We start from the raw sequence: 18286 nt of genomic DNA on the forward strand, positions 1-18286 counted from the left end.
GCTTTCTGTCTTTCATTCCATCTTTTTCTGTGTTCGCAGCTCTAGCTTCAGCTGTAGTTTTAGCTTGAGCTGGGTGGCCTTGCCTTCTAGATTCTGGAAACTCAATCTCTTCCTGTTATCAGGAAGAGGTTGCCCTAGGGGTAATAGTGGCTTCCTCCTATTATTAATCTTTGGGTGGTCTTGTCATTCCCACTTCAGCTTCCCACCTCCTTTATTACCTGTATAACCAATTATCACTGTTAAACTCCCTGTTTGAAATATGTTGACTAGTTTATTTCCTTGACTGGAGCCTGACTGAGGTAGTAACAAATTCAGTTTTAGATACACTGAGCTTGAGGGCAGTGTGGGCTCCCTAGTCGATATCTCTAGTTGAGGATTGGAAATTGTTAACGAAGACCTGGAGACCAATATGTGTTTTGGAAACCAAGAGCATACAGATGGTATGTGAAGCCATAAGATCATATTTCCCAAGCAAAATGAGGAAATGAGAAGACTAAAAGATTAAACAGTAAGTTCACCTATGAAATGTCAGTGTTTTTAATTTAGGCCAAGAAAGAACTTGAAAAGACTAAGAAGAAGTACAATGCCCTGGTTAAGATTGTCATAGAAGCCAAATGAGAAATGAAATTCCTAGAGAAAAGGGCACAACAAAGTTAAACTTGGTGGAAAGAGCAGACAGGACACATACAAAAAGATCAAGGCAAATGTCCTCCTTGTGTCTAGCAAGGGGAACATCACTGCTCCCTTTGTCAGAACAATGATAGTGTCGTGGTGTGGGAAGAAATCGCTGAGAAGGGAACAAGCCATTAATGAACAAACGTTTTCAGAAATGTGGACCGTGAAGACTTTGATGAAATGGTGACTTGAGAAGAGGAAGGGCTGAAGAAATTCTAGAAGTGGATACTGAAGATCCCCCAAAGTAACAGGAAGGGGGTCAGATGCATAAGTGAAATAGTTATTCCTTTTGAAAGAAGAGGGAAGATGATGAGATTGGTCAAGATATACATTCACAGGGTTACTAATTCTACCTTGTCTAATGATATTATCAAGTAATATCTACTATGCACAAACTTCTCTAACATGAACAGATGATGCCCTTTTCTTTCTCCTCACAGCTCTCCTTTAAAGAAAAAAATATGAAGCTGGAGGAGGAATCACACATCACCTTTATAGGAGTCACACACTTGAGGCTAAGTGCTATCTTTTCTCCACATGTTTCTAGCAAAACATGAAAATTCCATGCATACAATTATTGGTATTAGCATCTTGAAAAAGAACAAAGACATTCATAAAAATGGCTTTTCCTAAGTGCTTGTCTGTCAAACTTCTGTAATAAGAACACTTAAGATTCTCTTAGAAACTTTCAAATATGCAATAGCATTAGTAACTATAGTCGCCATGTTATACATTGCCTTCCCCATGACATATTTTTTGTGTAACTTTCTACCTTTTGACTCCCTTCACCCATTTTCCCTACCTAAACTTAATTGACAAAGTTGTGATTCCATCGTTTACTTTTACAGATGCTAAGCTCCATGAAAATATTGGAGGGGGGAACCAGTTTCATATGGTCTATATTTATATACATCATATAAATATCGGAATGGTAAAGCTACTTATAGAAAACCACGAGATTTTCTTTGTATTCCCAGAAAGCTATAAATGATACTGTAGTAAGAATCTTTTATTTACAATTGGAAGATTATATATCAGCTGTAAATCAATTCCCATAAGAATAAAAATTGGGGCAGGGATGCCTGGGTGGCTCAGTCGGTTAAGCGTCTGACATCAGCTCAGGTCATGATCTTGTGGTTCGTGAGTTCGAGCCCCACATCCGGCTCTGTGCTGACAGCTCAGAGCCTGGAGCCTGCTTTGGATTCTGTGTCTCCCTCTCTTTCTGCCCCTCCCCTGCTCATGGTCTGTCTCTGTCTCTCAATAATAAATGTTTAAAAAAATTTTTTTAATAAAAAATAAAAATAAAAAAAAGAATAAAATTGGGGCAAATGATGCCTAGGCATCAAGCAATAGATAGAAAGGAACTGAAATTTTCAAAAATATAGAGAGAAATGAGTGTTTTTGAAATAATTAGCCAAGAAGAGGCAATTAATAACAGGTAACTTGGATAGCACTTAGTATATACCCTGTGCTGACCATACTTTACACATTTTACCTAATTTAATCCTCAAAACATAGGCCTACAGGTAGATACTACTGTTACCTCTATTTCACAGATGAGGAACAGAGACCTGGAGAGATAATTTGCCCCAGGCTACTCTCAGAGTCTAGATTAGAACTCAGGAGTAGAGATTTTAGAGCCACACTGCCTAACCACTCCATTCCACTCTAGTGTAATGTATAGCTAAACTATTTAGTTCCTTTTGGTAACATTTGTGTTTTCGTAAGGATCATTATTTAGGGGTAGAGTTGTTAAAGTATTTCTTTTTGCTCTAAATGTACCTTTAAAGAAAACTTCCACAAACAATAATTTTGAAGATTTTTAATGCATGAAAAGAACATCTCAGAACAGATATTGACTTATTAACGATGAAGCACTATATAAAGGAGCCCCTTCCCCACTTAGTAAATAGGAATATAGTGTAAATAGACATGAAACGAGGTGAGCACTTTAGGATTAAATGCAAACCCTAAAGTTGTGTACAACATTCATATATGGCTTATTATCTCATAGCAACAATATTCTCATAATGATGTATAGGACATTGATACTCACTGGTAAGATGCTTTTGACTCAAAACAAAAATGCTGAAGAGGTAGTTTTGCCAATGCAAGGTGAGAAAAAATGCTTTACCTTGCTTTTTTTTTCCTTAAACATCTGTAACCATTTTTTTGTTTTAATTTTCGTCTGAATTAGCCAGGAAGATAATGATGCTTTTATAGAAGAAGCCAATTCACAGCTCTCTGAGAGCTGATTTCCTCAAGTGTATGATGATGTTTTTGAAACAACTGCTCCAAAAGTCCCCAGGGAAGTCTCCATCGTGTTCTTCTGTCTTGGAGAGGATACGGATCTGGCTCAAAGGAGACCTGTTAAGATCTGAGCAGCAGTCACAGGAATTCATACTGTTTTCTTCTCAAATTCTATGCATGGTTTCACGATGGTAATTTCTACAGTGACCCAAGAATATTGGTAGGTACCCTGTCCTGGTAAGTCAGGGATGGCTTTAGATAAATATGTATATATATTGAAGCTTGAAACAAAAGTTTGAAAATCTCTCTAGCCTCTGAAACTGCATGATGAGTACTAGAAGGGACTGCATGTAATTCCTCGCGTTTTCAATTGTGTTTCATAAAGTCATCACCTCTTAGACGTAAAGGGAGTTTTAGTTTCTGCCTGACACATGCTGCTTTATCTGTAGGAGGAGAGCTGGAGTGGGGAAGTTCTACTGATATTCAGATTCTTTGACACTGGTCATTTGAGCCTATGTACAAACTAGCTTATCCTATTCTTACAATGAGAAATAAGCCCTCCAGGAAAAGTTACATTTCAAGGGGCAACGAAACATCCGTCAATTCGCACAACTAGAAGTCATTTACTGGACGATGGTTAGGAACATCTAGAAACAAAGTGACATAATATTAATCAGGTATGACTTGTTACAGGAAAGAAGGCATAAATATACAGTAAGAGGTTTATCGATGGCCCCACAGATTATGTACATGTTGGAGCTGATGTGATACTGAGCAGGAATCCCTGGAGCATAGCCCCAGCTAAAAGCAGATATCCACATACATTTATCCTTGCAAATACACAACGTGAGAAATCAAGGTCACAGGTGAAATAGCACTTTGCCTGCGGAGTGTCTTCTTTCCCATAAATATGCACAAGTCTGTTCTCCAGTGGTGGTCTGGGGCCTCACGGCCGTTGCCTCTCCATGGTGCCACGTTCCCTCCGTGCATGTGGAGCCAAGGCACATGCTGGACACCCACTCCCTCTTCCACCGATTCAGGCCGTGAGCTCCTGCCTTCACAGTCTCCAGATGCAAATTGAAGCATAAATAACAGAGACCACGCCCGTGGCTCCTCCTTTCACAACATTACCGGGAACAAATACTGGTCAAGGCAGCATAAACGCCACACACCAGTGTCCAGGCGGGGAGAGTAGCTTTGTGCACTTTTGCAAAAACAAAAATCCCCCAAAATCTAACCTACATGTCTCCTATTTTACTGATGAGCTCTGTCTGTAGCTAGGAAGACACTGTGTTGCTCCTGGGCTCTTTCTATCAGCTTCCTCTTCTTTTTCTTGTTCTTCTCCTTTGCCTTTGGGGCTCTCTTTCCTACAATGAGGGGAAGAGAAAGAAATGAAGACATGTCAGAAAAGGCTCTTTCTCTAGGAAAGAAAACACAAAACATTAAGAGTTTTACACAAAGCCCATCTGGAAAACATCACCTATGGAAAAAGCAGCCTCAAAGAGAAAATTGTTCACATTAATTTTGACGGAATAATAATAATTTACTAAATTGGATATGCTGTCTAAAACAGAGACTGATCTTCCTGTTATAGGGAACTGGCATATTTAAAAACCTCCCGGCGGCCTGATCAGTCTTGCAAATATCATCCTGCCACAAAAATCCCATTTATCCCCTCCGACTGCTAACAATGCTACCCTTGACTAGACATCTTTACATCTTTCTACTGCTCCACAGGTCAGTGGGGCGAAAGAAAATAAGCATCTATCTACAGTAAATATACCAGAAGTTTCAAACTCCCTTTTCCCTGCCCCCCTGGGAGAAAAAAATGTCTTGCTTTTAACATTATTCCCTCCCTGTTCTCCAAAGGCTGGTGTATGAAATGACATAGGTGAAATACTTTCTTCTTTTCTATAAAAATTCATGGGGACAGCACTCCTTATGTGGCTATGGCTTCTACAAATCCCCTGGAATAAGTTATTCTTATTACGGTGAACAAGAAAAATGCGTGTGTCTGAAAAACTGATGACATGTGTCTTACAACCAGAAGATCACCCACCACATAATCCTATTTCTCCTCTTTGCCTTCACAACCAGGAAGCCCAGACTGTGAGCTAAAGGGGTGAGGTTTGTCTGCATCAGGAGTTTTTGCATCTAGTCTCCCTTTGCCTCTGCTGTATTTTACTTCTTACATCTTGTAGTCATGGTTTATAATTTTTACAAGGTCTCAGCTTTTCTTTGCAAGCATGTATACTTAAGAATGTGAGAGCAAAGAATAGCAGGCATTTATTTGTGTTAGGTCCATTTCCCTCTTTGGTTCTAAACACATGGGAATCATGGAGGTTTTAGAACAGTAAAGAACATCAAGGGCACTTGTATTTTGCAGAAATGAAGTCATTACAATACACCCTCAGTACAGAAAGATTTTTCCCTCAACAGACTAGTGTTTTAACAGTATAGTCCTGCAAAACTTTTCTCTTCCTGTGTAGTAATCTGTACCCCAAATAGGACATTCACTTCTAATGCATGCTTTCCAACCTTCCCACCCTTCATTACAGGGCCATATCTGGTCAGCTGTTCAGTCTAGACAATGGAGGTGGCAGCTAATGTAAGAAATGTGAAAGAAACAGGCCAGAAGTTAGGGAGATAGATCCATGCTTTAGGAAATCAGTAACACTAGATTACAGAAGGCTAGGAGATTTCTAAATAAGGGAGATGTTTCTCTTATTTGAGCATGGAAAACAGTCACATGACTGGCACATAGTTGATATTTGGTGTGTGTGGAGTAAAACTTTATCAGAACATAAAGAATAACTTATTTTTAATAGGACACTACAGTAAAATAATCAGAATATGATCATGCCATCACATTAAATTATTAAGGTCCTTGAAGTTATTTTCTGGTTCTTATTAAATTCTGGCATTAATGTTATAATGGCAGCTTGCCATCTTTAAACATAGTTAATCCTACCCAGTGAAACCTTAGTCCAAACCATCATTAATCAAAGAAGCTGTAAAGTTACAACTACTTTAGTAACATTATATCTAATGATGAGACACACCTAATGAGGTCAGAGAGATTAAATACTTAACATAAAATTATATATTTAAAAAGAAGCATCAATTATTTTTTCTAAACAAAAATCTTAGTTAAAATCATTGCTGACTACATTGTAAAAATGAGCTTACATTTGATTTAAAGCCTAGAGTTTCTTTTAAAGGCAAATTGAAATTGAGTACATGGAAAAATAATTTTACTAGATTTTTAAATGTGTTAAGATAAAAATATATTGAGTAGTTGTTAAATCTTTTCACATTCACCATTTTAATTTTTCATATGAAAAATGTGTACTGCTTTCACTAACAGAAGATCTATACTGAATGACTGGAAATTCTTATTTTAAGAGAGGGTCAATTTCATGCCACTTACCTAATAAATCATTCTGATGTAATTGTCAATATTGAATGGTCTTTGGGTTTTCTGGCTGATATAAACATTGTGTGATAGGAAAGTTAACTCACTATTTGCATAAAATAGTTCATAGCATGGCCAAAATTTCAGCAATGCTTCTGAAAACTTATGTAAGTTTTCAAATTGCACAATTATTCCATTGGCGATAAGCTATATAGTACTGGTTCCAAATAAAGATGTTTTGGGAGACCTAGTTACAACCCTAAAAATTTTCCTCAAAAGTCTCTTTTGAATGACACCTCTGTGCTTTTGGTTCATTGCTTGGTTTTCTTTTTGGTCAGCCCCATTTCTCATGTAGGATGTATCGCAAATACCAAAGAATTAAGATGGTTAGCCAAGATTTGACCACGGATAGGCCTAAATTAACTGAAAATATTTTGTGGTCCAAAGTAGGCTGTTTTGACTTAAAGTCGAACTCGAATAAAAAAAAATATTAAAATATAACCTAAGGTATAAAAAAGGTCTTGTACATATTTTCTTCTGAACTCTAACTGGTAAGACTAAAGCTAACTGAAAATATATATCCCTGTGTTTATCTATATATTTGAAAATAAGTTATATTGGACATACAAGCATGCTAATTTATATTTCCTCTTTAGACTTGGAGAATGCCTTGTACACTTTCAAATTAGTTTACATGCTTAAGCACGTTCACCCTGTACAGGAAGCATCTAAAGGCAAGTATGATGCCAGTCACCCAAATTCAACTCATGCATTTAACTTTCTTTTTAGTTCATGAACAACCACCTGGAAAATACACTGCCCAAGATCAGCACAAAAAGGTTAGAGTTTTATGAGGAGATTGTCAACCTCCAGGTATGTCCAGCTCTAATGACAAATTCTGCATATCTTTGTCCTGAGTGCTTTAAGAATACAGTGGCCTTAAACAGACACATGAAGATACTCAAAATCGCTTATCAGGTAAATACAAATCAAAACCACATGAGAGACCACTTCACACCTGTCAGAATGGCTAAAATTAACAACTCAGGTGAGGCTGTGGAGAAAGGGGAACCTCTTGCACTGTTGGTGGGAATGCAAAACTGGTGCAGCCACTCCAGAAATCAGTGTGAAGGTTCCTCAAAAAATTAAAAATACAACTGCCTTATGACCCATCAAATTGCACTACTAGGAATTTATCCAAAGGATAGAAAAGTGCTGATCTGAAGAGGCACATGAACCCTCATGTTTATAGCAGCTCTATCAACAATAGCCAAAGTATAGAAAGAGCCCAAATGTCCATCAACTGATGAATGGATTAAGAAGATGTGGGGTGGTGTGTGTGTGTGTGTGTGTGTGTGTGTGTGTGTGTGTGTGTGTATACACACACACAATGGAATACTACTTGGCAATGAAAAATAATGAAATCTTGCCATTTGCAACAACATGGATGGAACTGGAGGGTATTATGCTAAGTGAAATAAGTTAGAGAAAGACAGATATCACATGATTTCACTCATATGTAGAACTTGAGAAACTTAACAGATGAACATAGGGGAAGAGAAGGAAAAATAAGATAAAAACAGAGAGGCAAACCATAAGAGACTTTTAAATACATAGACCTGAGAGTTTATGGAGGTGGGTTAAATGGGTGATGGAAATTAAGGAGGGCACTTTTCAGGATGAGCACCAGTTGTCATATATAAGAAATGAATCACTGAGTTCTACTCCTGAAGCCAAGATTACATGGTATGCTAACTAGAGAATAAAAAAATAAAAAATAAATAAAAGTACAGTGGCCTTGATAAATCACTATCCATTGAATCTCTTCAGCCCTGTCTTACAGATGCAGAAGACTGGCTAGATATTTTAGTTGTTAAGGAAAGCAATGGGGTTTAATACAGAAAGGCAGAATGAAGAAGAGCTGGTAGGTAAGTATGGTCTGTAACTGAGATAGCATCACACTTGTGACTCCCAGTTTTTACATTTACAGAATGAAGATGCCATGATCCTCTTTCATCAGAGAGTTGCTAAAATATCACAAGATCATCATCAAAATGAAGTTAGAACAATACCATCAAAACCACGCTCTAACCAACATAATTACATTGACTTGCACACATGTGGAAATGGTCCAACAGGATAACCTATCGACTCTTCTACAGAGAAAGGTGAACAGCCCCTTATGGAAATACTCCTAACGTCCAGCTGTAGATTACTGCTATTAGAATCAGAAATAGGGTAGATTCTTTTCAACCAAGATATCAGGCAGACTCACAAATTGCATGAAGCTGTGAAAATACTGACTCCACTGCCTGGCAGACATGAATTTCATTCCTTCATAAACCCCAAAGTTGAGGAAGGTTTTTCCTTCGCTAGGTTTAGGCAATAGTTTTTCCTAATTGGAACAATGGTTCTTGTACATCCCCAGAAAGGCTACAAAGGTTGCCTAGGATTTCCATAAAGGTGATTAAGTGTTTTGAGGAAGACTTTCTAATTGTAATGCAATGAAAGAAAAGTGAGGAAAAAATTCAGTAGCTTTGACTATGAAAAAAATAACAAAAATCTCCCCTTTTATCTCTACACACACACACACACACACACACACACACACACGCAGGAAAGTAACAATTATGACAAATGTATTTCTACTCTTAGATCCATAATTGTGACAAAAGTGATCATCTGAAACCAGGACAAATTCCTATTAAATTTTAATGACAATTTTGTGATGCTAACTTGAAACCTGGGCTTCATTGTATTTATGAAATTCACCAGGGGTACTTGGGGATCATCTCAGAGATCTTGTCATTCTTCAAAACAGCTCAAGAGGGACAAAAAGGTCAGGTAAGCACCACACTGGGGGATTTTGTTGTACTTCAGAAGACACATGCAAGTTAGAACAGAGAAAGTTGCTTCCACATCTTCACAAGGACTGAGTTGTAGACAATGAATAACAATTGAGCAATTTCTTTTTCTCACATGGGCAACTTGAGTTTGCCCAAGAGTGAGTAGCAACAGAGATTTATTTATTTAAGGGTGATTGATGATTTTCTGGGAAAATGCCAGTTTGGCTCCTAAATATTTTAAAAGCTCATATAAAAATATACAAAAGACTTAAATATAATCCATAAGGGAAATAAAAACAGTTAATATAGTAACCAAATTTCACAATTAAAAATGCCAAATGAGTTGCTACTGCCAAGATTCACGTGAGAATGTAGAGAGACAGGCATCAGGATGCATTATGAGAATATAAAATTGATACAGTCTTTCTAAAAGCCATCTGGCAATGCATACAAAAGCATTAAAATATTCATAACTTTTTATCCAAATTTAGGAATCTGTCCTAGGAAAATAACCTAAACTTGGACAGAGATTTATGCATAAAGATATTTACTATAAAATTCTAAAAAAAAAATCCTAAGTTAGGGAAATTTCCTACTACCCAATTTTTCATGACCTCTCTTTATGATTACTGAAATGTGTTTTCAACTATGAAGTATTTTGTATCTTAAGGCGACAGCAATTAAATTTGCTCCCAAGGGAAGCTGCATGTCCCTAAAATTTATCATAAATAGATTATAAGGAAAAGGATATAATACAAAACATTCCTCCTCTGGTGGTAAGCAGACTTTTTAGTGGAATGGTCAATCCTAATTGGATATAAGATATAAAAGCTTAACAATTCCTGGACTACCTAAACACTTCTGGCATTAAGGATGGACATTAGTTCACACAGCTGCTTTAATCTAGAAAGGCGTTCAAGTAGGCAAATATGATGAGCATTACTGGGATCTACCACGGCATGTCCTACATAGCCTGAGATCAAAATCTTGCACTGTCTATAATACTTCTGAATAACATATTAATGGTTATTTTTACATTAGCTGAGACTCCAAGGCAAGACCTTGAATAAGTAAAGCAAACGAATCCACTCTGTCTCCTTATTCGTAGTACAAAATTCTTTAATTCATGTTTTTAGTGACATTTATCTGCTTTTTAAGAAATAACCTCTCTTACACTAAAAATATTGCACAAATGTCTTTGGAAAGGACTGGCAAATCCTTCAATGACTATTTCCTGACTGTGATCAAATTTTCTTTGAGAGCAAAATAATCCAGAAACAAACCAACAAGTTTTGCAGTGTTGAAAAATAACAAGTTACATACTAAGGAGATTTCACTGGGCATCTTCAGTTTCAAGACATAATGTGGAAATCTGCCAAGTAGTCACTTAGTCATTTCATCTTTATAAAAGAGCAGGTGCTTCAAAAACCTACCCATCATCTTCAGATAGCTTGCAAGTAGTTGTTCACTTTCAAGGTTATTAGTGGAGAGGGACAATCATCCAAAAGAGAAAATGGTTGACAGAATAGACTTCTCTAATCAAACATGAAAATCATTTAGAATTCCTATATATATTTATGATAATTTATTTAAAAAATCAATAAGCCAATTATGACTGTTTTACTGTTCTATTTTTAAGAGTTTGCCACGTTTTTATTGTAAAAAGGAATAGTATGAAATGGATTTCTTTGTCCATAAGACCTCTACACTCTTTCTATGAAGCATTTTATTGGGCATGAAGTCTATTTTGTTGAAAGGAAGCCCCATTTGGTTTTAAAATCTTGTTTCACATTCCACATAATGAAAATGGAAGAAAATCTAATCCTAAAGATCACCTGAACCCTTATGAATTAACTATATCACAACTAAGCATTCCCGGACATGGTATTTCAAATTTTCCCTATTTTATAGCTCTGAAGAATATCTTCAGGTATATAACATAACTTATAAAAGGGGCAATAAGATATTCCCAAGACCCTACAAACTCATTTGAAGTGCCAAGGACTACAGAAAAGTAATTTGAATGGTATTTGGGTTTCTTCCATATAATTTTGGTCATCCATTTGACTTAAGCTCTTAGATATCTGGTATTTCAAAAAATATCAAAGACAAGATCCTATAAAGTTTAAGACAGATGAGAATAAACAAGGAGAGGTGGTTTCAAAAATACCTAATTTTTTTTCATAATAACTAAGTTCATCGCAAAGACAGTTTCAAGGTGGCAGAGATTAAAATTATACTCTACAATTTCACTTGTGTGAAAAAATACCACAAGGGGGCAACAATTCACTTTTACTAGTATCTCTGGTGTAAAAAGTGTGCAGGCCGGGGAGCTTTGGAGCTCTAACTTCTTAAACACTTTCTTTTAACCCCAGTTGGAGGCTTTTTTTTTTCTTTAAAGCTCTATAGTGGACTAAAGGATACATAGCAAGGTCCAAGTGCAGCACAAGGAAAAGTGTAACTGTAATCCTTTAAAAAGATGTTTGAGGGTCAAGGGAGCTCATGAGAGAAGAAAAGTCAAATGAATTTGCTTTTCAAATGGTGATTTAGGGAAAAAGCATTCTTCACACATCCAGGTTGCCATTTTCTTATGGGGCAGTTAATGTAAAATATCTGCAAAGAACATGTCCTTTTCTTGGATCTCTTATTTATAAGAATAGAGTTGTAAAACTAAAAATTATCTTCATTATCTTCTGGTCCAGGGGGTGCACACAGATTTAAGAAAAGTATAAGAGCTGGTTGTCAGGTGCTGATTGAGGACAAAGGGCTGTCATCAAGTTGGCCTCCCAGGATGATGATCATTTGGCCAAATTGGGAAGGTAGAGAGACAGAGTATAGCAGATATGTTCCACCCCCTGCTCTAGTCCAACTCTGCCAAGTGTTAAGATATGAAGCAAATGAGGCACAGAAAAACTAGAGCATCCTAACCAAGCTCCTATAGCTTCTTAGCAGCTGCGCTAGACTGGGAAGCAGGTTTCATATTCTTTAACAGCTTTAAAGATTATTGGCTAAGGACATAGTTTAGATTTTTTTTTCCAAGAGAAAAGTCTTAGAAGACAACTAATATTTCTCTGACCCTCTTCATAACTGAAAACCCCTTATGAATTGCATAAATATCATCTGTAACTTAAGACTTTCTGTAAATGTATACTGCATTGATTCAATGCTTATTCTTTTAGCAAGGTGCAATCTATATGTTTCCTGGGTAGGGCAAATGAGATGGTGGTCATTCCTAATATGGACCATGCACTGTAAGTGCTTTACACATCTTCTTAGTTAACTGCATATTGTGAAAAAAAATCAGTATTCAAACCATTCTGCTAGAATGTTGTACAGCTATACACCCTAAATTTACTAAAAATTTGCAGAAAAATATAAGGCTCATTTGGCACCCTTAAGTCAGAAAAACATCCAGTTTTGCAGAGAAAATGATATAACTGATTTTATTTGATTAGGACCAATGGGATGACCAGAGAAGAGTTTCAAGTTCCTCCATAGCTGACTTCATGCTATACCAGAAGATACCTTTTAAGATAATTCCATTAGAATAAGAGGATTTAATACCCTCTTCTTGGTCTTCAATCAATAACCATTAAAGAAAAAAAAAAAGGAGTCCAAGCTATTATATTTAGGACTATCATCATATGGCAAGCATTTATTTAATTTGGATTCCAAACAATTTCTTTGGAACTTGAAGACATACTTAAAAGTAAAATGAATCAGTAATTGCTACATATTAGGTAAGTCCAAGAACGGGCTATCAGTCCAAGCCTACTGTTCCACCTAAGGAGTGAGCCTTACATGAAAACAGCCAGCACAGGAGAACATAAGGAGACACATGTTCCATGAAGGATCATAAGTGCATTCCCTCCTCTGTGCCCTTCAGCACGTTAGACCTCTCTTGTTAAAAAATTTATCACTTTCTGTTGCAATTTTGTTTGCCTGTATACCATGGCTACTATGTGAATAACTATGCATAGCTACATTTTAATGCCACTAGAGTCCTGGTTAGACTCCTGGTCTTTCTAAAAATCATGTTGCCGATAGTCAAACTTATCTCAACTAATAAGAGGAATTAGAGCAAAGATATATGGGCTAGATCTACACACTGAATGTGGTAAAGAACCTAACCCACCTGGTCTTTATCATCTATCATAAAATGAACTCTCTTGCTTTTCCTGGACTCCACCTGGCTTCTGCCCTCAGCATCAGTTTACACATGGTCTATGAAGGCAACCCTAGCCCTGAATAAACCCCATGACCTTTAAGCTTTGTAACAACCTCAGTCTCTAGTCTTGATTGCATAGTCCCCAGAGAGGGAATCAATACGCCTTGCCACAGAGTCATCGATGCCTGGCCAGCCCATGGATGGGTCACACCTAGGTCTAGTCTGGAGTGGGGGGAGTCACATGACACTAGACTGAGCAGGCATCTAGGATACATGGTTAGGACATCAGATTGGGGGTCAGACAGCCCTGGATTCAAAGTAAAGCTCTTCCTCTCAGAAGCTAGTGATCCTGGAGCAGTTACTGTTTCAAAGGCTTAGTTTACTCATTTCTAAATTGATATCAATAGCACCACCTATGAGGGGCAAAGAAAATGTGTGTACAGTTCCAGACACTATACCTGCCACATAAATGCTAACTTATGTGAGATGCCTCATGTGTATTATTTATAATCCTTATGACAGCCTGCAAGGTAGGCATTATTTCCATTTTGCCAATGAGGAAATAAGTTTAGAGAAGTTAATAGCTCAAAATCACATAGCTCGGCAAGGATTCAAACCAACATCTGGCTGATTCTAAAACCTGTATTCTTTCCACTATACTATTTGCATCCCTTGTGCCCAGCAAAATGTCTTTGATCTCATAATCATTTAAATGGCTTTTGAACAAACAAATTAATAAGTAAATACTAGGATGAAAAAAAGCATCAATCTTCCCAACCAGTCCCCCAGTATATCAGGGTTCCCTTGGGCCACATTAGTTTCCCCATGGGCCTGGCCCTACAATGTATACTTCTCATTTTAATTCTTCCCTGGGATTAAGGCATTCAAAGCCTCAGTTTCCTGAGGTCAAGCAACACATTTAGCATTTCCAGCTCAGTATCAACAGTGTGCCCATGGTAAAGCCCAAGGGAAGAAAACACAGGATGTTTCTCTTCCAGCTGAGAATTGGAAGTTTAGACCTGTGGTTCCAAAAGCCAGTTCATGGGCCAGACACAGAATCCTCCAGGGAGGTTTTTTTAAATATAGGTTCCCTAGCCATCCACTGACTCCTGACTGAAACCTTCAGGACAGAAAGTCCAGAATTGTTTTTAAGCTTCAAGAGGTGATTCAGCACCAAGTTAAGAGTATACACAAGTCGAGAGTATAAAACTCTGAGGAAAAGGACGTGGGCAGGAGAAAGAACTTTGGAAGAGGATGTAAGAGCACTTCAAAGTAAATGACAACCTCCTTCCCAACTGAGCTGAGAAATAGCTTCCAAATTGTGAAATGAAGCAAACTTTTTTGTGCTGGGACTCCCCTCCCTTGGTTCCATTTGTGATGATGCCCCAAGAAAGCAGCAGAAATCAAGCTGCCCCTGTGTCAAGAGGAAGGCACACAGCCAGGAAAAGGGCCCCTTATCTTTATGCTCAAGCTAAGGTGTAGATCACTCATGTTACAGATGACTCATTTCTCCTGTGGTTATATACCAGAAACTTGCTTTACTTTACTCTATGTCTCAATTCACCCAATTAACAAGATTCTGGGTTTTTTGAAAGACAATCTAATTAGTTTGCAGAAATTCTAAAGAGTTGGACCAAAAAAAAAAAACAAAATTGCAGTTTAAAAAAACTATTATAGGAGCACCTGGGTGGCTCAGTGAGTTAAGCGTCAGATTTTGGCTCAAGTCATGATCTCATGGTTCATGGGTTCAAGCCCCACATCAGGCTCTGTGCTGACAGTGTGCCTGCCTGGTGATTCATTCATTCATTCATTCATTCATTCATTCATTCATTCATTCTCTCTCTCTACCCCCCTTCTCTCTTTGCCTCTCCCCCACATTCATTCATTTCTCTCTCTCTCTCAAAAATAAACAAACTTAAAAAAATAAATTTGAACTATTATCAAGTTGGGGGACTCTTTTTAAAGGATCTATATCTATATAGATATAGATATATAGAGTATATAGATATATAGAGAGTATATAGATATATATCTAGGTATAGAGTTGGCACTTCAAAAATTGGGAAGTAATTCCCTTTCAGACCAGGTGACACAAATATTGTGTCAAATATTTAATATGAGAGGTATTAAAATATTAGCTGTATTGAAGGAAGCATATTACAAATCCTTTTTTTTCTTTCAGAAAGGTACTCTGAGCTTCTTCCAAATTATTAAATCATCATCATGTAGGTGTTAGCTAATCACCACCACCACCACCACCACCACCACATAGGTGTTAACTATGTGCCAGGCAGTGTTTTATGTACAACTCATTTCATACTAAAAATACCTCTGTGAAATAGATAGTATCTTTAGTCCTACTATGCAGAAAAGAAAACAGAAGGTCATAAAGGTAAGGTAACCTAAGATGACAGAGCCAGCATATGGCAGAGTTCTGATTTGAACTCAGGGAGTCTGTTCCCTTTGTTTACCCTCCTTATCCATTGTGCTAATCTCTCTCTCATCACCTTTGTGTGATATAAATGTGATGTCCTGAGAGGTAAGAGAGGAAGAAGCTCAGGGTTACAACATTCTTCCCTTTAATCAGAGGCTCCCACAAACCCTATGAACAGGTCATTCACGGTTAAATGCCTGGACCATCAAATTCATAAAATGAAGGCTGGGCCCATCATTGTTTTGATACAAGACTAGGATGATAAAGGGCATTTTTTTTCGCTGTTATTCTTGCAGAACATGGAAAGTAAACAAGTATTTGCCAAAATGAATAGTCTCTGTCTACAATTAAAAACAAAACAAATGTTATGGTCAATGTAGAATCTTTGTCAACCACCCAAGCAGCAGTGATGGATCTCAATTAGAAGCAAAATACTGGACAAGGAACTCTAAATAACATGTTCAACACACCTAATGATTATTAGAGACATCAAATCTCTAAAGTTTCAAGAAGTCTAAAACTTTGCTGAGTTATCTTGAATCCTAATATCTTTGTCTGTGATTGCCAAATATTAAAAGAGCAGAACATGGGTAAGGATTTTTATAAACATCCTAATCTTTAATAAATTAGCTTTATTTCTCCTCAACTGAAAATGGTAATTTACTCTCCAGAAGTATATTGACTTTTAAGCGTAGAATACAAGGTAAAATCAAAGGAAGCTACTGCACATGTACATACATACATATACACACAATAAGTATCCATAGTATTTCCCAAGCATTGCTTATATCACTATACTCTAATCAGTTTTATTTAACTTAGGTGTCAAAAGAAAACATGAGAAACCAAAAGTTTACAAGTAACATGAAACGATGTAAGACCTAATGGAAACAATTTAAAATGAATCATCACTGAATCAGATATCCAAGAGGAGATTCACATTCCAAACAACTATGTTTATAGTAAAGACATCGCCTGGAGTTCCATGAAAAAAAACATATAGAGAAATCACTAAGGATTTATGTTAAAAAAAGGCAACATTCTCACCATCTTAGCAGGGCAGCAGGCTCAGGACCTGTGTTTAAACATGAGCTAAATGCATCAGTGCAGTTGAGTTAAAAGTTAAAAATGGCTATTAACGGTTGAAGTCATGCCCACCAAAACTGTAGGGTGGGCAAAGTGCTGTGCACATTTACTATACTCAGATACTGCATCCTCATTTGGCTTTCAATCATTTAAGCCAGCCTGTCCAAATGAGGGACCAAAAATGAAGTTGGTTTAAAAAAAAAAAAAAAAGGACTTTAAGACTGAAAAAAAGATGTTAAGGCTCACATATAAAAAAATCATCTTGTAAAAGAACTGTATTCTACCTTTCACTATTATGTTGCTAATGAAAAAAAGTTACAGCTACAAAGATATAACATGGTTATAAAACTCCTTTATCAGGGAAGTCGGAGACTGAGTTATTGAGAATAGAAAGCTTTCCTGCTTTACCATTTTCAAAAATTAGGTTAGCATTTTTTTTTACAGTAGTAGTACAGAATTCAGTCAGAAGACAAGACATTTATGGAAACCACTTCTAATCAGTTTGATTCTAATACAAAACTGACAAAATGCATGGGTAATAAATGTAAGGATTAATACTTATATTTTGATACACTTAACATTTCATAAAGTATTTTAAATTTCCTTAAAGTAGGCATTTTCCACATCTTCCTATAAAAAAATTCTAAATCTCACCAAAATAATGATTTACATCTTTTCTTAAAAGCTAAATTAATTATAGCATTAATCAAGTTGTTTTAAAGACAACTGCAGCTATATTTTAATGACCCTTCAATTTAATCTGAAATTCTAGGTCACTGACAATTTCAATAGCAATGAAGTAGTCCATCCTAAAAATTACTGTGCACAATTTCTGAGAGGGATGCATGTGTATGCATCTTTATAAGTGCACGTGTGGGGTGCCTGGGTGGCTCAGTGGGTTGAGCATCTGACTTTGACTCAGGTCATGATCTCACAGTTTGTGAGTTCAAGCCCCGCATCGGGTTCTGTGCTGACAGCTCAGAGCCTGGAGCCTGCTTTGGATTCTGTGTCTCCTTCTCTCTCTGCCCATCCCTCGCTGTGCTCTGTCTCTCAAAAACAAATAAATGTAAAAAAAAAAAAATTTTAAGTGCACATGTACCTAAAACATATCCCTCCATAAACTACACCTGGGTATACTGGTTGAGAAGACAGCTTACTTAAATATATTTGTGTGCATCATGGAGCATTTAAAATTCTATTTTGTAAGGATTATGGCCAAATTACACATTAAATAAAAGATTAAAACTTCTGGGGAATTAAAAACAGTAAACTCAAAAAGAGTCACAAAATCTCTATGGTAAAAGTTTATGGCTTGGAGTCATAACTAATCAGTGCTATTTTTCTGGCTCTGACAAAACATTTTTTGCTTGAACAGAAAAGTTCCTTTAAGGGTACAGGTTTTATGCCATGAA

At 36.9% G+C, this 18286-nt stretch overlaps 1 protein-coding gene across 2 annotated transcripts in view; it reads right to left on the minus strand.

Moving 5' to 3' along the window:
- Positions 1 to 2482: 2482 nt before the first annotated feature.
- RSPO2 (R-spondin 2) overlaps positions 2483 to 18286 on the minus strand; it is a 159278-nt gene continuing 143474 nt past the window's right edge. For both annotated transcript variants that reach the window (XM_023248417.2, XM_045049780.1), the window contains exon 6: positions 2483 to 4292. In XM_023248417.2, the coding sequence (XP_023104185.1) occupies positions 4180 to 4292 (113 nt within the window). In that variant the 3' untranslated portion in view covers positions 2483 to 4179. The remainder of the gene's footprint in view (positions 4293 to 18286) is intronic.

The sequence above is a fragment of the Felis catus genome, chromosome F2, assembly GCF_018350175.1.
Source record: "Felis catus isolate Fca126 chromosome F2, F.catus_Fca126_mat1.0, whole genome shotgun sequence".
NCBI classification, from domain to species: domain Eukaryota; kingdom Metazoa; phylum Chordata; class Mammalia; order Carnivora; family Felidae; genus Felis; species Felis catus.